The sequence below is a fragment of the Halichoerus grypus genome, chromosome 2 (assembly GCF_964656455.1).
Source record: "Halichoerus grypus chromosome 2, mHalGry1.hap1.1, whole genome shotgun sequence".
NCBI classification, from domain to species: Eukaryota; Metazoa; Chordata; class Mammalia; order Carnivora; family Phocidae; genus Halichoerus; species Halichoerus grypus.
In genome coordinates, this window is record NC_135713.1 from 191,548,507 (window position 1) to 191,567,537 (window position 19,031).

The window sequence follows — 19,031 nt, forward strand, 5'->3', positions numbered from 1 at the left end:
TTTTGCATTTTTAGCAGGAATATCTCAGAAGCAATGTGGTGTTCTTTTCAGTGCATCTCCTATCAGGTGGTACAAGATTTTAATCTGTCCCATTAGTTATGATGTTCATTTAATTACTTGATGATGGTGGTGTCTGCCAGGCTTTTCCAATGTAAAGTTCTTGTTTTCTCTTTGTAATTAATAAGTATTCCGTGGTCTTCTCCACTTCAATTACTGAAATTCCCTTCAAAGTAACAATTCAAATGCCACCTCCTTCAAGCTTTTCTAGATCCTCAATTTCTCACTCCCCTACACTGCTATAGCCTTTTGTACCTTAATCAGCATTTAACTCTGCCTTGAATGGCAGTTAACTACTAATTAACCTCCCCAACAACCCTACAGTTTATAAGTAATAACAAACCAGAGGTGGTGTAAGGGTTAGGGCGCTGGGGTTGAAAGGCCTACATTTGAATCCTAACTTTGTCACTAACTAACTAGGTACTTTCAGGTTAGTTACTTCACTTCTCCAAATCTATTTCCTCAACTGGAAAATGGAGTGAGTAATCCCCATTGCGTGAAGTTATGAGATTTAAACAAAATAGTCCGTGTAAACAATTTATCAAAGTCCCCGGCTCAATAAATGTCAGCAAGCATTATTTTTTGGCTCTTCTTGAATACAGGAACCCTGTGTTCCTTGTGCCTTCCTGCCAATGCCCAACATAGCACCTTGCATAAGCAGGAACGCGATGTTAACGGAATGGAATATTTTATTTTGAGATAGTGGTATTTATCTCAAGTAAAGGACTAGCTCCAGGGACTTGTAATTAAATGTAAATTACAATGGAAACTTTCATATGCATAGAGATTCTTTTTATTTCCCAAGAGCTATCACATCTGTGCTCATTTCATTCTCCCAAGATCCATGAAGTGCCTGCACACATTTTTATAAAAGGCCGCTCGTGGAACAAATCAAGCTCATTTCTGCTCCAGAGCCTTTACACTTGAAATTCTCTTCCGAAATGCTCTTCCCTTGGATATTTATACCTTGTTCCTTCATTTCACTCAGGTCCCTACTAAAATGTCACCTCTGAAAATGTCACGCTAAAACAGTCCTCCCTACACACACTCTCCAATCCCCACTTTCACTGTTTTATTATTATTTTATTGGTAGTAGTACTAGCCCCTAGCTCATATATATCTATTCACGTCACTTTCACTATCATCTCCCCACCTACAATTTAAGCAAATACTTTTTTTTTTTCCCACTTAGAACTGTGCTGGCACAAAACAAGACCTCGATAAGTATTTGTTGAATGATGACAGAATAACTCCTACAAGGCACAGAGAAGGTAGAAGACTTGCCCATAGTTGCACAAAACTGGTGGCCAAACCTCATTGTAGCTTCCCGCTATAACGCAGGCTCCCAAACGAATACAGAATAAGGACGGAGGGAGCTTGGTAGAGAAGGGATGAAGAAGGCACAGATGGAAGAGGGAGTAAGACAACGACCCTTGCCCGGGGAAGGGATTTTACGGATGGTCGGCACTGAGGGAACCCCGGAATCGAGGTATGTGCTGTGTGGGGGGTGTCTTTCATTCCCTTTCCCGCTCCACGCTTCAGTTTACCCATCTGTAAAGTGAAAGGGGGCAGAAAACCTACAACGTCTCTTCCAGATCTGACATTATTTAATTTCCCATCCCAGCAACTTTCTCCTGCCGTTGACCCGCGCCAGCTCACCTGCCGCCCGCTTAGCCTGAAGCTCCAAGTCCGCCGCCCGAGACCGCGCTTCCGCCCCACGCCGCCGCTCCGCTGCGCCCGCCGTCCGGAAGGACCCCGCCGACGCCGCCGTCGCGTTTCTGCCCCGAGGACAGCCCTCTGCCTGAGGACCGGCTGGGAGGAATGCCGGCCGCGGACCCAGGAACCAGCGACGTGGAGTCGAGAGCCCCCAAACCAAGGCGTGGGCTGCTCCAAAGAGACTAAGGCCGGAGGAGGCATGAATCTGGTCAGGCGCCTCGGAGCCACCCTGAAAGGGGGCCTTCTGGACGATCACGTGGTCAGGCTGTTGGAGCAGTTGCTGAGCAACCACAGCTGCTCTACGCTGAGCTGTGCGGTTCCGGCATATCTGGGTATTCCCAAAGAAAGCAAGGAAACCTAGGCCTGAGGTCCTGGGGTGAAGGGCTGGGGAGCGGAAGGGTTAGTTGTTCTCTCTCTTCAATGACTGGGGAGGGCATAGAACTGGACAGGAGCCGGGACGCCTGAGTTCAGTTCCTACCCTGCCCCGCCCCTTTCTCGGTGTTCGGTTTACCCACGCTGGGGTGAAGGGAAAGGGCTGTGGGGTTGGTCGCAGACCTCCTGCTTCCCTGCCTTAGGGCTGTTGATGATGACACCGCCACAGAATCTAGCTCAACGCACCACAAGTCTGAGGTTCAGAGAGGTCTCACAGCAAGTAAATGCCAGAGCCACTACTAGAACCCATATAGGTGATTTCCCGGTAGAATGGATCAATCAGCCTCACATACGCAGAGGCTGCAGAAGTAAGCGGCAGAGCTAAAGAGGTTGCTCAAGTACCTACAGACCTGTGCTCCAGCCCTGGTCTGGACGGAGGGATTTGGGAACAGAGATCCCTGAACCCCTTCCTCTGCCACTTCTGCTTGATTTCCTACTCAGTCATTGCATCTGGTTTGGGTGAAAAGTATCATTTCCCATTGAAAACACTGAATGATGGGTGAAATTTTATTCCTGGACTCAGGAGTATAGTTAACAACAGTTCTGCTTTTGTGGGAGGTCCTCTGTCACTTGCTATAGAGTGAACCCATATGAAAGAGTGAAGGGACTGAATTCTGAGATCCAAATGTCTCCTCAGCAGAAGCACCAGAATTAAAATACTTTTAGAGGTAGAGAACAAAATTAAGACAGGGCTCCATGGTGATGGGTATTAAAGAGGGCACATTTTGCATGGAGCACTGGGTGTTACACGCAAACAATGAATCATGGAACACTACATCAAAAACTAATGATATAATGTATCGTGATTAACATAACATAAAAAAAAAAAAAAGACAGGGCTCCAAACTGAAAGTCAGACTCTGTGTTCTATCTTCAGTGACAAGTAAGCAAGTCCTCACTGTGCAACTCAGCTCCCCTCTATAGAGAACTAGATTGTTGTAACACCCTCCAAGATAAGTAGAAAGATATCCAGAGCGCTTTGGGGTCGTTTTGTAGGCTGGCAAAGAAGGCAGACACATCCTCCTCCCTGATACTGATCCTCCACTGACGTCCATTCCCTTTGCCTTCCTAGAAACAGACCATGGAAAGGAATGACATCATTGACTTCAAGGCTTTGGAGAAAGAGCTGCAGGCTGCACTCAGTGCTGATGAGAAATACAAACGGGAGAATGCTGCCAAGTTACGGGCCGTGGAGCAGAGGGTGGCTTCCTACGAGGAGTTCAGGTTGGCTTAATGCAATTTCTTTCTTTTTTTCAGCTTAATGCAATTTTTCTCAGACCCTCCTGTTATGGTGGACTATAGTGGATAAGAGCATGTGCTTTGAAGTCAGACAATTCTGGGCTCAGTCCTGGCCCTACCTTCTGCTACCTGTGTGATCTTATGCAAGTTATTTAACCTCTCTGAACCTCTCTTCCTCATCTGTAAAAGAGAGTGACTATTGTTACGATTAAAGAAATTGTTACATGTAAGATTTTGAGCACAGTGTCTGGCACATGGGAAGTGCTCAAAAGCTGTCAGCCATTGTTGCTGTTATTATTATTGTCATATTGGCTTGCTGGTAGGTTTCGCCTCTATCATGCAAAGTACAGCCACCTCACATCCACAGATAGCATGAAGTCTATCCTCCGATCTCTGTCCTTTGCCCACAGGGGTATTGTCCTTGCATCACATCTGAAGCCACTGGAGCGGAAGGACAAGATGGGAGGGAAGAGGACTGTGGCCTGGAACTGTCACACTACTCAGAGAGGGACCTCTCAGGACGAGACCACTGAAATCTCCCAGGTAGGTGAGGCCCAGCCTCTTCAGCCCAGTAGGATTCTCTGCCCTAAACCTCCAATCCTGTCTTCTTTTTTTTTTTTTTTTTTAAGATTTTATTTATTTATTTGACAGAGACACAGGGAGAGAGGGAACACAAGCAGGGAGAGTGGGAGAGGGAGAAGCAGGCTTCCCACTGAGCAGGGAGCCCGATGCGGGGCTCAATCCCAGGACCCTGGGATCATGACCTGAGCCGAAGGCAGCCGCTTAACCGACTGAGCCACCCAGGCGCCCCTCCAATCCTGTCTTCTTACGACACGTACTTCTTCCTTCTTTCTCACGTTAAACTGACAGAGGCAGGTTTCTGCCACCAATCCCAGAGAGAAAAGCAACCAGCAGATGGTGAGGGCGAGTTAAGCTGGGCAGAACCAGTCAGAAAGGTGGGCTAGGCAGGTCTTCTTCACTCAGTCCGTTGGCTTGCACTCCCAGATCGGATTTGAGTTGCTCTGCCCCCAGGTTATATGGTATATAGTGTAATGATACTGTGGCAGCGTTGGGAGAGAGACCCAGCCTGTCAAATTTCTAACACTCACCTTGAATTCCTTTCTCTCTTTCTGAGGTTTCCAGTCATCCCCTGACTTAGTCTCATAGAGCAGTGCACATATGTGCACATTCATCAGTGGGAAAATCCTAGTGCAACTGAGATTCTCAAATCATGGCCTGGGTTCCTTGGGGCCCTCCCTCCCTGTCCCATTCCAGTTCCCTGATCTGAAAACCAGGCCCACAGGGACCACAGCCTACCTAGTGCTCCGAGAGCAACACTAGAGCTAAGATGAAAACCCACAGGCTCCCCTCACTGTCACTCTCTTCCTGCCGCAGAGCAGCTGGAAGAGCTCAGGACTTTCTTCCCTTCCTTGTGATGCAGGAGCAAACACTTTTCCAGCCTGAGACCTCTGCAGAGTTCTACCGTGATTGGCGGCGGTACTTGCGGAGCGGGCCAGAGCGCTACCAGGCCCTGCTGCAGCTCGGAGGTCCAAAGCTGGGTCACCTCTTCCAGGCGGACGTGGGGTTTGGACTTCTAGGGGAGCTGCTGGTGGCCCTGGCGGATCATGTGAGGCCAGCCGACCGGTTGGTGGTGCTAGGGATCCTGCACAGCTTGGCCAGCACTGGGCGCTTCACCCTGAACCTGAGCCTGCTGAGCCATGCGGAGAGAGAGAGCTGCAGAGGCCTGTTTCAGAAGCTGCAGGCCACGGGTGCTCCCAGACCCACAAAGGAGGGGCTCAGCCAGAAGGAGCGGGGTCTGGAGGAGCAGCCTGGTGGGCTCCAGGAGGAGGAGAGGCTCCTGCAAGAGCTGCTAGGGCTGTACCAGGTGGATTGACAGGACCATTTACCTGCAGAGGCCCCCAGTGGCCACTGGAGGCGTTTTTTGCTTGTTGTCCTGGGGGCTCTGCAGGACTGTAATGAGAAGGCCACACCTAATTCCCTTCTCAACTTGGAATTGGCAGAACATATGCAGGAATCGAATCTTCCCCACTTCTCCAGCCACCTTGGTTGCTCAGTATTCTGAACTGTGTAGATCAACAGGATGGTCAAGGGCCCAAGAACTTGAGTTTTGCTTCCCACCCTTACAGTCTGCCAAGCTTCTAGCCCGTGGCCCTGAGAGATGAGTGTGTACCCAACCAAATGCTGGCTATTACCAGTTAAAGCCTCTACTCATAAATAAATAAATAAATAAATAAATAAATAAATAAATAAATAAATAAATAAATAAATAAATAAATAATAAATAAATAAAATAGAAAAGAAAAATCATCAGTCTTCCATGATAAACAAATACTGATCTCCATAGCTCTTAACAAGAATACCCCAAATCAATGAATGCATATTTAATTGACAAATAATCAAATGCTACCTCATTGAGGTGTAGTATTTTCCTCAGGGTCTGAATTCCTGGGCAGGTTGTGTCTGGGAAAGCCCCAAGCCATCAGCTTAGGTCTGGCCAGCCTCCCAGGCTTCAGACGGCCAGATGTGCAGGCAGGTGGGTCTTCTTCAATTCCTGGATTAACCAAAGGGAAGACCTTTCCACCAAGCAGGCAGGCAGGGCCTGAAGCGGGAAGGCAGAGATTTTCCTGTTCTAGCACCTGTGCCCTTGCTTCTCATTCCGGTTTCCCCTGACCCATTCTTGGGTGAGTGCCAGTGTTCTAGAAAGGAGAGAGAGGGCCAGGTTCTAGAATGGTTTTTCCCTCAAGATCACATCTGGAGCATGAGAAGGGCATCTTGTACATCAGGTGGGAATAAATTGCCTTGCCTTTGGCCGCGTCCTCTGCAGATTCTTGCTTCTCTTCTGGCTGCTCAAACCTTTCTCCTATAGATACCTGCTCTTGGCAGTGATCTCTAGAAGCCCCGTGAGGCCTTGAGTGCCCTGGTTTTGCCCCGCCCCCTCTGACCATTGCCTCTTGCAGGCATGAACCTGGCCCACACCACTGTGCTCCTGTGGGTGTGGGGGAGTCTCCAGGCCTTCGAAATTGTGGAGAAGGAGAACATTTTTCAGAGGACCCCCTGCCCAGCCTTTCTGATGTTTGACAACGCAGCCTACCTGGCAGACATGAGCTTCGAACTTCCCTGCCACTGCAAGCCCGAGGAGGTGTCTGCTGTCGTCTGGTACTATCAGAAGCACCTGGGTAGCAGCCACACCAAAGTGCTGACGGACTTCGACGGGCGGGTGCTGACAGAGGAGTCCCAGGTGCGCGTGGGCAGCGACATGCTGGTTCGCTTCAGCATCCGCATGTTCAGCCTGTTGGTTTTCCGGGCCCAGCCCGAGGACTCGGGCCTGTACTTTTGTGGCACCCGCAAGGGGGACTACTTTTATGCCTACGATGTGGACGTCCAGAGCGGCGAGGGAATGGTGGCCACCTTCAAGGACCAGGGCCAGGAGCCCTTTGCCGACGAGCACCACGGGAGCCTCCACATCTTCACCACCTTCTGGGAGTGGACCCCTTGCGACCGCTGCGGGGTCCGAGGGGAGCAGTGGCGCATCGGCCTGTGCTACCTGCGGAGTCCGGGGCTCTCCCCGCGCTACCGCCAGACGCTGCCCGAGGTGGTGTCCTGCGGCTCGCAGGCCGTGCCCAGGAAGCTTCGGGCCCAGGCCAGGGAGCACACCCCCGAACTACTGGTTCAGAGCTGCGTGGTGCCGTGTGAGAAGAAGAAGGTCGGCGAGGGCGTGATGGCCATCCTCAGCTACGTGTCCAAGGTGGGCAGCCGGCCCTGGTTGCCTCAGGTGCCCATCCAGTTCCACCAGCAGAGGCTGGGCCACGGACTCATTATCTCCTGTCCCGGGGCGCGGCCAGAGCACGCCGTGGCCTGGGACAAGGACCGCCAGTACTTCTACCGCACGCAGTACCTGAGGGGCGTCAACAGGTCCATGAGGGTGTTCATCGACCACGGCAACCACCTCCACATCCGCTTCACCCAGCTGAGTGACCGGGGCATCTACTATTGCTGGCGGCAGGGGGTGCGCGTCGCCGGCTTGCGGCTGGGTGTCACGTCTCGAGGCCGCTACCGGGCCTCGTTCTCGGACCCTGAGACTCGCTCCGCTGTGGAGCTCACCCTGGTGGGCTACCTGTTCATCACAGCGGTCTTTGTCACCATTCACCTCTGTCGGTGCTGCTGTTACTTATTTCGCTGCTGCCCCAACTTCTCGCCCTAGCGCCCCCCGCCTTCCCCGGCTCGGAAGACCTGTTGTGCTCAGATGTGTTTGTTAAATGATACCGGATGCGTCTGGGTGGGCATCCCGGGCTGGGCTGTGCGGCAAGGGGGGGTGGTGGTGTGTGGACAGGTCTGTTAGTTACAACCTGCCGCTGGCGGGTGGAGCAGCCTGAGGCGGGCAGGAGATGGGGCACTGGGGCCAATACCGAAGCAGCCAGAGTGCGCATCTTCCAACTTCACGCTCGGAGAAGGAAGAAGTGAACCTAATATTTATCAAATGACCTTTTTGATGTTGGAACAGTGTTTGAGGTGCTTTATTTTCTTGCCTTGGAGGATTGCCGAGTGGGCGCTGGTTGAATTGGGGGGCAGCAGGGAGAGGAAGGGGGAGTAGGGGAGCCTAGTATATGTCCTCGTCTCTGGAATGGCCGGTTTGGGAATAAAGGTAAAGACTAGAACAGGGGAAATGGGTAAGGGAAGTGGAGGTCAAGGTCAGGGCTTTCCCCAGGGCTGGGGACTGGGTGAGAAGAGGGCCTGGGGGGCACGGGGCTGCCATGTGGAGCAGGGCTGGAGCTGGGGTTTGCTGGGGGGCTTGGGGTCCCAAGATGATCGGCTTTAAGAAGCAAGTTGAGTCTTGTCCCAGGCCACTTCCTGCCCTCTCCCCCAGCCCCAGCCTCTCCTGAACAGAGTCCACTCTGGGGAAGGCCACGGCAATTGTCTTTATTTACCTTAGTGAGTAAAGGCTGCAGTGGTGCCCTGAAGGTTAGCAGCAGTGGGTGGCAGGAGGGAGTGGGGGAAAGGGCACCAGGTCTTGGAAAGAGGGAGGGACTCTCACTTCTCTGGCCTTAGAGGGGCGAGGGGGACCCTGGAGCGGGCCCTTTCAGCCCTACTTCTGGGCACAGATAGTCCTGTGCCTGCCCCCCACAGTCTTCCCGTGGAAAGCAGAGCACAAACCAGAGCCTTCACTCTGTTCATGCCTCCATTTCCCGAATGATAAAATAGAGTGCTACCTACAATATGAGGGTACACTTTGTATTTGAGTAAGAGGAGAACCACAAGGGCCCTTGGTTAGGGAAAAGCAGCAGGTCACTGTAGGGTGGAGAGTGTCAGATGAATGGGGGTGGCTTCGCCCAGCAGTGTCTGCTGGGGTCTCGAGGAAGCAGCTACAGTGGCTCCGAGGCCTGGGCGGAGGGATTATGCAGGAAGGAAGGGGCCTTTAGCATGGGACAAAGTGTGCCCTGCCCCCGGGGACAGCTGCCCCTCTCTCCTGTTTCAGCATCTTCAAGAGAATGAGTCACTTCCTTGATTCCCATGACCCAGAGGCCAGGTGTACCTGGTTGCCCACAACCCCCAACTCTGATATCTAGCATCATCCCAACTGCCTCCCCTACCATCTCCACCTGCCTCCCCTCCAGCCTTATGGAGGGTCGACTCCTGGGCTTGACCTCTCTGTATCCAACCTAGGGGCCAGGCAGCTCCCCTCTACTCCTTCCCAGCACCCATTCCCTCTCCACTTACACTATAGATCCCGCAAGTGCTGAGAATCAAGCTCCCACATGCCCATGACATGCCCACAGCGTGCCCACATGTCAGCTCTGTGGGACTGAGACATTTGAATCATCACTCAGAAGGCCCCTCTGGGATCTGGGCAGGCCAGGCATTCTGTCTGGGGACCACTCCAAGTGGCAGGATGTCCCCACCTGCTCTCAGACTGTTCAGGGTCAGTCTAGAAGAAACCTCTGGCCAGGACTATCTTGCCTGTGGGGGTTCCTGTCTCAGAGTCTTGGTTTTCCTCCAGCAGCCTGAGGAAACTCCAAGGCCCACTTCCCACTTACCCCCAGGGACCTCCAGCTCTGGCAATAGTTGCCATGACAATGGGGGTTAGGCATATTGAGGAGGGCAATTTATTGGGTCCCTGGCCCTCCCCAACTTCTCTCCTTCCTCCCAGTTCTAACCCAAGCTGCTGGCCATGCCCCTCCAGGCCGCCCCTTTGGGGTAAGCGCCTTGTTAGTTGGAGTTACTGGGTGTAGGGTGGGTGCTGTCTGGCAGGTCTGGTGCCCACGGAGCCTAGGGCAGCAAGCTGGTGTAGAGGTGGAGGGATGAGGGGAGCAGCCGGGGTGAGTGGGAACTCGGGTCTGGGGGAGTCCGCCATCAGAGGAGGGGCAACAATCCCATCTGCTCAGGCCCCTCACACTGTGGGACAGGGGCCACCAGGTGGGTCCTGCCTCACACCACGTCCTTGTGCTCCTGCTTGGACTCCTTTATGACCTGCAGGGGGCATAGAAGTACACAGCGCAATAGTTAGGGACTCACACAGATATCAGGCCCACCACTTGGAGGCCCACCACTTCGAAGTCCCCAGCCTTCCCAGGTCTTTCTTCTCTATGAGAGCAACCAGCACTCCCCCCACGAAGCTGCCAGGAAATGAGGTAACAGTCATAAGCATTTAGCCCCGGGCCTGGCACCTGGCGAGCTGATGTAAGATTAGCTAGTACTGTTGCAGGTGTGACGGGGAGGGCTCATGCCAAATCCCCCCCTTCCTATTACTCCAGCAGGTTCCTTTTATCAAGCCGGAAATTGAAAGTCGGGAGTGAAAGCTACTATAATTTTCTTTCTCTCTCTCCCCAGGCCTGGTGCTGGGGGTGCCTGCATCTGAGGGTGCGACAGGGAGAAAGTCCAAATCAGGACTCCATCCAGTGGCCTGGGCACCCAGGCTCCCTGGAACGGCCAGCGGAGGGGATAGGGAGTTGAATTACATCCAGGTTCCTTCCCCTCTTCCAGACCCTCCCTGGGAAGCTCTTCCGAGTGATTGAGAACCTTCTATGTGCAGTTTAGGTTTTCTTCCAAAGCCTTGTCTCAATTCGGCCCGGGCCAGAATCTCAGGTCTGCTCTCCTTACCTCCCCGTCCCGCATCTCCACGGTCTTTACCACGATGTTTCTCTTGAGGTGGCCTTCTGACACGGACTTGGTGTCCAGGCTGGTTTCTGCAGGCACGGGGACAGGAGGCCTCCTGTTGGCTCCTGGGCCACTAAACATCCTTCCCCACCCCCAGCTTCCCCATGAAACCCACAGTCATAGGGATTGAAAGTCTATCCAACTAGGCAGAGAGGGCCTAGGCTCTTTCAAAGGGGCTGGAGACCCCCAAGTCCCCATGGTGCTAGGTAAGACCTGGCTGCTCCATCCAGTGCTTTGCTCACTTTCCTGGCCTGGCTGCATTTCAGTCCCTCTGCAAGCTCTCGCCTGGCCCCTGGCTTTCTGACACCCCAGCGATGTGCCGAGGAAGGAGCACATGGGCTTTGAAATCGGGCAGGCCAGAGCTCGAGTCTCAGCTCAGCCACAAGGCTGTGGGCAAGTTAATTTATCTCTCCCAGCTTCAGTTTCCTATCTGCAAAATGGGGATGATGGTGTCTACTTCTCTAGGTGGGAGCAAGGAGTCAGTTCACTGAAATAATACATGTTAAGTGCCTAGCACATATTAGTGCCCAATACACGTGGGTCCCTTTCCTGTTCCCCTGCCCCTCCCTTACTTCTCTCTGCCACTTCTCTGGGCTCTACTGACCCTTTACTGTTTGGCACTTGGCAGTATTACCTCAACCTGCTCTGCCTGGTTAAACTTCTGATGCTGAACTAAGCCCCAGGACATGTATAGCTCATGTTCCTAAATTTCTAGAGCAGAAGGTTTTTTTTTTTTTCCCCCTTAGATAAGAATCATTTGAGGGCCACATCCAAGTCAGAAGTAATTTCGTTTGTCCCCCCCTCAGAGAGAAAAATGTAACATGTCACATTCACTAATATTTAAAATTAAGAGCAGGGAGCATAAAACTTTATTCACTACAAGAGCTGCAGTCCAGGGGGAAATAATCCTCTGGGCTGAATCAGCACTGAGCTGAGCCGTGGAGCCTCGGGGACAGACGAATTGAGCAGAGAACCTGGCCACCAGGCACGGCAAGGCCCAAAGAGCCTTCCCAGTGATGGAGAGAAGGTGAGGTGGAGGCTGGCATTCGCCCAGGGGCCCCAGAGCCTCTCATCTGAGCACCAGAGGACACATCACTTTGAATACCAACCAGCTCTGCTAGTTTAACCTACATTTACCCTGTGCCAGGTCCTGGGCTGGCCACTGAGGTCGCTGGGAAAATGACACAAGCTTGGCCCTTTAGGGAAACCTGGGAGAAAGGAGCCCAAGAGGGCAGGGAAAATGGGCTTGGTGAGGCTCACTCCCTGCCAAGCTGAGAAAAGCACTGTGTCTGAGAGTCTGAGAGGCAGGCTGCTAACCGAGAGCCGGCGGGGCTCCATTTACAATCTGGTGAGCCTGTATTGGTATAACTTGTATTGTGAGGCTTTTGAGATGTCTTGTGACCTTGTGACTTTCCCCTTCTTTGGTGCGTTTGCCCCCTGTAGTGACAAGCAGTTAAAAAAAAAACACAAAAACATAAAACACTCAGAGGAGCTGAGCTTGCTCAGAGTTCTGCGGGCAGGGCAGAGGTTGAAATCTTCACCCAGTTCTGCTATAGGAGGGGGTGCAGGGTTAGGGAAGGGGGCACAGGGCAGAGCAGGGCAGGAGCAGCCGCAAGCCCCACCTGGAATGCCCTGGGCTGCTGTGTTCTGGCTGGAAGCTCTGCAGTGAATTATGAAGGTCCCCAAGGCGAGCCCTGGACCGGACCCCTTTGCCCTGGTCCTCGGCCCCAGGCCAGAGCAGCAGCCCACCTGGGGGAGAGGGCAGGAATCCAACACTCTGCCCACAAGGCCCTGCTCTACTGACCTCGGATCTGCAGGTTGGAGAAGGTCTGCACGGGAATGGTGATGCTGAAAGACAGCAAAGGCAGAAGAGTGACTGGGCAGCCCAGGGACATCCCCGGGGCCAGGCCCTGGTCCAGGGTTATCATGACAGCCTCAAAACCCATCTCTTGGCTTTCTCCAGCAGCCAACATGCTCCCTGGGGCTCCAAGAGTCTGCAAGGGGCTTGGGTGTTGTCTGCCAGGGGAGCATCTCTATTTGAAAGCGTGGAGGCCTAAGGATGGCAGAGGGGAGGAGGAAGTGGTGAAGAAAGTTCCAAGACAAAAGAGACGGGTCAGGGGAAAAGAAGTCCAATCTTCATTGGGAGGGTGGGGAGTGAGCCTCTTAGTTTGGGGGGTGACCCAAGTCCTCACTCTGCGACCTCATCAACATTGCTTGAATCGAATCCATTCATTTATTCACCAAACGTTTATTGAATACCTACTGTGTGTTAGGCGAGCACTGTGCTGAGCACTGGGATAGGAGGGGGCAGGACACAAGCTGAATATGACAGTCCCTGAAGGGACCAAGGAGACTCCAGGGAAGGGCAGCAGGGAGGACTCCCCAGGGCCACGGTGGCAGCTCACCGGTTCTCCTCGCCCTCCAGCAGCTTCCTGTAGGTGGCGATCTCGATGTCCAGGGCCAGCTTGACGTTTAGCAGGTCCTGGTACTCCTGCAGATGGCGGGCCATCTCGTCTTTGAGGCTCTGCCCCTCCTCCTCCAGCCGGGCCAGCGCCTCCTGGTAGCTCGCCGCCTCCCGCGCGTGGCGCTCCTCCTGCTCCCGCATCTGCCTCTCCAGGGACTCGTTCTGTAGGGTGGAGCCGGCAGGTGCCTCGGGGCGGGGTCACACTGCCCGCCCCCCACCACCCCTGGCCTGTCCCCGGCCTCCCCTCCGGCCCCCAAGTAACTTTTCAGAGCCCCCGCCCGCAGTCCCGGTCCCCGTCCCTGGCTTGCGTGTCCCCCGGGGCTCCAGCTCGCGCACACCCGCGTCCGCCCCGCTGCGGCCCCGCCCGCGCTCACCGTGCCGCGCAAGGACTCCAGGTCGCAGGTCAAGGCCTGCAGCTGGCGACGGTAGTCGTTGGCCTCGTGCTTGGCCTGGCGGAGCAGCTCGGCGTTGCGGGCGGCTGCGTCGTTCAGGTCGGCAAACTAGGGGTGAGAGGGCCCTACGCTCAGGGGCGGCTGGGCCCCACCTCTCGGGAGCCATGTGGGGCCGATGGGTCTCTGGGAACTCAGGGAGATGGGCAGGACCCCGGGCTTGGTGTCCAGGTCTGCCCAGGACTCTGGCCCTGGCTGGGATTATTCCCAGCCACTGTGACCCATGGGCAGAGGGCACAGAAGGCCCCTGCCACGTCTCCAGCACCTAGCACAGTGCCTGGGCAGGGAATGAAGGACCAAATGATGTTTGCCACAGAATCCAGAATCTTCTGCACTGGCAGCTCTATCCAGGAGCCTGAACCCTGGCCTCCACCACCGTGGCCAGGGGGTTCTGGTGAGCAGTACCCTGGGTTCTAATCGTTCTCTCTCCCCCAGCTTGCAGTGAAGCTCTCGTGGCTCCATCCGGCCTTGACCTGCTCAGAGTCATCACCAGCTTCTGCCACTCTCGCTCCTCAGCTCGGCCCCTGGGCTGGCATCTCGGGGCCCCTGCCCTGTGCTTTCTTGCACCCCAAATGCCCCTTCCCTCTTCTCTTCATGTTCTTTGGCTGCCAGTCTCACCTAGGCCCCAAGCCCCTAGCCCTCCCTTCTACGATACCCTCCCCATCCCCCACATTACATCTATATAAACCCCGCCCAGCAGTGTTCTCTCTAGACAATGTATTTGGGTGCACATCACGTCTCCTTGGTGGGACAGGTCTCTGGATCCTGGGCAGTGCTGGCATGCAGTGGGTGCTCAGTAACCCAGGACACAAACAGCAGAAGCATCAGGAAGTGCGACGGCTGGGATTAGACGTCCGGCTCTACCATTTAGGAACTGTGTGACTTTGGGCAAACTAGTTAACCTCTCTGGACTTCAGTTCTCTCATCTGTCAAAGAACAGTACTTTCTTCATAGTAAGTAAGATAGATAATGCATGTAAAGCATAGGGCCTGGCAAACAACAATGTTGGCTAATAATAACAGTAATAGTAACAATAATAATGATAATAATAGTAATAAGAAGTACTTATTGGAGGGGCGCCTGGGTGGCTCAGCCGGTTAAGCGTCCGATTCTCGGTTTCAGCTCAGGTCATGAGCTCAGGGTGGTGAGATCGAGCCCTGCATGGGGCTCCATGCTCAGCATGGAGTCTGCTTGAGACTTTTCCCCCTCCGTCTCCCTCTCCCTTGGCTCCTCCCCCTGCTCATGCTTTCTCTCTATCTCTCCAAAATAAATAAAATCTTAAAAAAAAAGAAAAGAAAGAAATGCTCATTGGAAGTAATGGTGGCTGTGTGACCCTGGGCAAGCCACCTCATTTCTCTGGTGAAGGACAATCACCCGGAGAGGATCCTCTCCCAGCTTCCTCCACCCTTGTTCCCCAATTCTCTTGTATGGAGCCAGTAGGGCTGCCCGGAGGAGGCAGGCTGGCCCACAGTCAGGGCTACCTTGGACCGGTACCACTCCTCGGCCTCATGCATGTTGCTGGACGCCATGGCCTCGTACTGCGTGCGGATCTCTCTCAGGGCCGCCGTGAGGTCCGGCTTGGCCACATCCAGCTCCACGTGGACCTGCTGCCGGGCTAGCTGCTCCTGGAGCTCCTGCACCTCCTGGCCAGGATGAGAGAAGGCGATGCCAGGACCGGGGGTCCGGGCTGCCGCTGGGGTTTCCCCACAGGATTCTGCCCTTGTCTGCCTGCCCCTTGGACGCTGACGTTGGCTAAGGGAAATGGGGCAGTTCTAGTTAGAGGAAGCGGCATGGCCCAGGCTAGGGGAGCAGAGGGTCGTTTGGGGGCTTCATGGTGTCCTCCTCCCAAGTTCGGCCAGGCAGGAGTACTACTGAATGCATGCCTGTGTTCTTGTGGGAGAGTGACCGAGTCCCTGTGGTGTGGGTGTGTCTGCGGGTTCCCAGGTTCCTTGGCATCATGGACTCTGAATCCATAATCTGAAGTCAGAGAGCTCAGTGGTGTCTTTTTAAAATGAAGGGCTCTCATTTAAATGGAGACAGGTGGCAGTGGGGGTGATGTCAGAGAGACTAACTATGTGACCTTAGGAAGTTCTTTAACCTGTCTGGCTTCAGTGTCCTCTGTTTCACAGAGATCATACTGGAAGATCATACTGGGAGGGTCCCTAACTCACAAGGCTGTAGTGAAATAAAAAATGGGGCAACAAGGTCTGTTATAATGCTTAGTAAGTGGTGTGTGTCTGTGTGAATTTCACCAGGGGCTGAGGATGCTCTGTCGTCTCTATGTCTGTCTCCCTCAGTCTCACTCTCTCATTTTTTTTCTGTCTGTCTCTGAGTATTTCTCAATCTCAGGCTCTCTGTCTCTATCCATTCCAGTCTCTATGTCGGCCTTACCTCCTCATGGATCTTCCTCAAAAACCGGATTTCCTCCCCTAGAGACTCAATCTTCCTCTCCAGATCCAGACGGGCTAGGGTGGCTTCATCTGCCTCCTGGAGCAAGGAGGGGCAAAAGGCTGCTCTGACCCCAGACTCCTCCTCCCCTCTCCCTAGCCTTGTTTGATCCCTCCTTCTGTGGCTGGGGAGAGCAGCACATTGCTCTGGAGGGCTGGGCTTGGGGGCTGTTTGTGTGACCTGCCATCAACCCTTTACCCCCCCACCCTTTCCCCTCCCCTCCATCTCCCTGACCTGTCGATAGGTGGCCAGGTTGTTCTCAGCCTCCAGCCTCAGGTTGGTTTCATCCTGGAGCCTGGGGTAGGGGGACACATTCCTGGGTCCAGGCTCTTCTGAGGATCTTGGACCCCTGCCCCAATCTCCCTGGAGGTGGCTGCCAGAGAGAACCCCCGCCCCCCAAGACCAGTGGAATGGCAGGAGGAGTGAAGGGCAGAGGGTCTCAGACAGAGCCTTGGCCAGGAGGGTGAGCAGACAAGGGCCTTTGCTTTAACTCATTACTAAGGTGCTTTATCAAGGCTGGTGCCCCTGCTCCTACTCACACAGGTGCTTTCACCAACATACACTCACCGCTGCATGCACAAGCACGCTCATCCTCCTGCACTGGAGGGCGCGAGCACACACACACACGCGCGTGTGTGCGTGTGCCCTGCCAGCTCAGCAAAACACCCCGTCCCTGGGGTTTCCTCTGACCTTTGGAAATGGGTTTTATTGGAATCTCTGCTTCACAGCTCTGCAGGCTGAAGTGGCTTGACCAGGGTCATAAGCTGGTGACAGGCAGCATCACCTGTGTTCCCGAAGCCAGGCCTGCTCTTTCCCTCACCTCCTTTCCCCCGGAGCCCCGTCCTCCTAGTGCCCACCAATCTCCTCTTCCCATTCCTCCTCTCTACGGACCCACAAGGCCACCAGGCCCTGCAGTGAATGAAATGCGAAGACCCTGCCTGTGGGGTCCCTGCCTGCGGGGTCCCTGACTCTTCCCGCACAGCTCTCCCCAACGCCCCCTGGCATGGCCTGAGGGGGAGGGGCCGGGCCAAAGCTCAGCCATGGGGAGAGCCCTTCTCACCCCACCGAGGTCACTGTGCCCAGAGGCAGGGCCTCCCAGGCACATCAGCCCCAGCCTGGCCACAGACAGAGACCCTCCTGGTGCCTGGGGCCCGATGCTCAGTCTGCGGCCCTGACCACTGGGCAGGGAGGCCCTTTCCCTGGGAAGGTGGGCCAGGAAAGGTCTGGATCAGATGACCTCTGACCTGCTTTCCACCTCTTAGGAGAGCTGTGAGTACGCTGAGAGTACGCTGGGTCCTTGGCCAGAGGTCTTCGGGATTCAGATCGCTGAGACTCTGGGCCTCCTCCCAGTCCCTCCCATCATGTTGGGGAGCAAGGACAGCCCTCCCCTCCCAGAGATGGGGACACAGAGGAGCCAAGGATCATGGAGGCAAAGCCCCCTGCCCGACATCCTGCGGGTCTGCGGCACTCCCGCTGGGCCGGGGGTGGGGGTGGGGGGCATCATCCCTGTTCATGAGGCCCCTCTCCCCGGGCCCCCTCCTCACTTCTGCCTCAGGGTGCCCAGGTCCTGCGCCAGATTGTCTCTCTCAACCTCGAGCCGGGTGCTGCTGGCTGTGAGCTGGTCGAGCCGCAGCCTTAGCTCACGCAGCTCAGCCTGGTAGACATCGGCCAGCTTGGTGGGCTCCTTGGCCTGCAGCTGGTTCAGCTCCGCAGCCAGCGCCTTGTTCTGCTGCTCCAGGAAGCGCACCTTCTCGATGTAGCTGGCAAAGCGGTCGTTGAGCTCCATCATCTCTGCCCGCTCACTGGCCCGCGTCTCCTTGAAGCCGGTGTTGAGGGCCCCGGCCAGCGAGAAGTCCACGCGGGCCGGGAGAGGAAGCGGCATCCTGGCCAGGGAGAGGCGGGTGCCCGGGCCCAGGCGGCGGCCGGAGACCAGGCCTCCCCCCACCATGTCCGAGGAGGAGCTGTAGGAGCGGCGAGCCGCTGAGGTGACCCGTCTCCTCTCCATGCTGGCCGGGCTCCGGCTGCTCCTGGGAAGTGAGGCCTTTATGGAGGCGTGGGCCGGCTTGGCGCTGCCCCAGCCGCCCTGGGCAACGCCCCCTGGCATGGCCTGAGGGGGAGGGGCTGGGCCAAAGCTCAGCCATGGGGAGAGCCCTTCTCACCCCACCGAGGTCACTGTGCCCAGAGGCAGGGCCTCCCGGGCACACCAGCCCCAGCCTGGCCACAGACAGAGACCCTCCTGGTGCCTGGGGCCCGATGCTCAGTCTGCGGCCCTGACCACTGGGCAGGGACGCCCTTTCCCTGGGAAGGTGGGCCAGGAAAGGTCTGGATCAGATGACCTCTGACCTGCTTTCCACCTCTTAGAGCCCATGACAGCACTCCTCCTTCGAGTACCTGCTGAGTGCTGGGAACTTGCAAAGAACAAACGTGTTCCATACTCTCAAGAAGCAGCCCACGTTACAGTTCCCTGCTGAGCCGCATTCCCAGCAGACTGTTGGACTCTTCCCCTCCGAACATGGGCGTCCTGCATTCCTGCTTTCTCCCCCTTCCCCGGAGGTCTGGGGCTGTGGGCTGCAACTGGACACCAGCCCTTTGTCTAGAGGGTCAGTTGAGGCCTCTGTCTAGTGGGGAGGGGGGGAGGATGAAGGAAGGAACACGGAAGCTTTGAGGGGGCAAGAGGGGCAGGCGCTGAACTCCCTGGCCTTCTCCCTGGACCCCACTTAAGCCCCTGCCTCAGTCCCCAGGGGCTCGCTTGCCCCTTGCCCAGCCTCTCTGCAGGCCTGTCTGGAGCCGGGCCTTGACAGCCACACAAAAGCAGTTATGGATGAGCTGGCTGTCCCGGCTCCCATCTTTGTTCCCGCATCACCCTGTTTCCCCGGCCACCCCTCACCTCACTTTCACACTGGAGATTTATCTCCTTTGAGTTCCCACACATCAGGCTGAGAGGACGGAAAGGCCTCTGGGGATGGGTCAGTGTGGGAACCCAGGAACCACTGGGTCCATACTAGGAGCCCAGGGCCGGGCGTCCTGTAGCCTGACCCTTCAGATCCATCCAC

The 19,031-nt window shown here is 55.2% G+C and overlaps 4 protein-coding genes across 6 annotated transcripts in view; 2 read left to right on the forward strand and 2 right to left on the reverse strand.

Moving 5' to 3' along the window:
* The window catches only part of EFTUD2 (elongation factor Tu GTP binding domain containing 2), a 40,670-nt gene extending 38,867 nt beyond the window's left edge, over positions 1-1,803 (reverse strand). Inside the window, exon 1 of the mRNA XM_036116824.2 lies at positions 1,717-1,803. The gene's annotated coding sequence lies outside the window, so the exon portion shown is untranslated. The remainder of the gene's footprint in view (positions 1-1,716) is intronic.
* Positions 1,804-1,868: 65 nt separating this feature from the next.
* Positions 1,869-6,273, forward strand: DNAAF19 (dynein axonemal assembly factor 19). The gene is made up of 4 exons (XM_036116825.2): positions 1,869-2,172; positions 3,278-3,429; positions 3,855-3,987; positions 4,886-6,273. The coding sequence occupies exons 2-4, from the start codon at positions 3,287-3,289 to the stop codon at positions 5,336-5,338; spliced, it is 729 nt and encodes a 242-aa protein (XP_035972718.1). The 5' UTR covers positions 1,869-2,172; positions 3,278-3,286; the 3' UTR covers positions 5,339-6,273.
* Positions 6,274-6,424: 151 nt separating this feature from the next.
* FAM187A (family with sequence similarity 187 member A) lies at positions 6,425-9,080 on the forward strand. The gene has a single exon (XM_036116821.2). The coding sequence runs from the start codon at positions 6,425-6,427 to the stop codon at positions 7,664-7,666; it is 1,242 nt and encodes a 413-aa protein (XP_035972714.1). The 3' UTR covers positions 7,667-9,080.
* On the reverse strand, positions 8,363-18,005 carry GFAP (glial fibrillary acidic protein). 3 transcript variants are annotated; one of them, XM_036116816.1, is made up of 10 exons: positions 17,523-18,005; positions 16,213-16,273; positions 15,922-16,017; positions 15,012-15,173; positions 13,456-13,581; positions 13,023-13,243; positions 12,422-12,465; positions 11,935-12,054; positions 10,561-10,646; positions 8,363-9,930 (listed from the first exon to the last, which is right to left on the reverse strand). In XM_036116816.1, the coding sequence occupies exons 1-10, from the start codon at positions 17,981-17,983 to the stop codon at positions 9,889-9,891; spliced, it is 1,419 nt and encodes a 472-aa protein (XP_035972709.1). In that variant the 5' UTR covers positions 17,984-18,005; the 3' UTR covers positions 8,363-9,888. The 3 variants fall into 3 exon arrangements, with proteins under 3 accessions (XP_035972709.1, XP_035972712.1, XP_035972710.2); XM_036116819.1 differs by lacking the exon at positions 11,935-12,054; XM_036116817.2 differs by lacking the exons at positions 8,363-9,930; positions 10,561-10,646 and having other exon boundaries at positions 11,930-12,054.
* Positions 18,006-19,031: the final 1,026 nt, after the last annotated feature.

Bases quoted from the DNA above. Each gene is read 5' to 3' on its own strand.
- FAM187A (XM_036116821.2), top strand. From the start codon at position 6,425: ATGAACCTGGCCCACACCACTGTGCTCCTGTGGGTGTGGGGGAGTCTC.
- DNAAF19 (XM_036116825.2), top strand. From the start codon at position 3,287: ATGGAAAGGAATGACATCATTGACTTCAAGGCTTTGGAGAAAGAGCTG. The intron at 3,430-3,854 runs GTTGGCTTAATG...CTTTGCCCACAG, and splicing joins GCTTCCTACGAGGAGTTCAG to GGGTATTGTCCTTGCATCAC. The intron at 3,988-4,885 runs GTAGGTGAGGCC...CTTGTGATGCAG, and splicing joins AGACCACTGAAATCTCCCAG to GAGCAAACACTTTTCCAGCC.
- GFAP (XM_036116816.1), bottom strand. From the start codon at position 17,983: ATGGAGAGGAGACGGGTCACCTCAGCGGCTCGCCGCTCCTACAGCTCC. The intron at 16,018-16,212 runs GTCAGGGAGATG...TCCTTGCTCCAG, and splicing joins ACCTGGCCACCTATCGACAG to GAGGCAGATGAAGCCACCCT. The intron at 9,931-10,560 runs GTAAGGAGAGCA...TGCCCCCTGCAG, and splicing joins TGGAGATGCGGGACGGGGAG to GTCATAAAGGAGTCCAAGCA.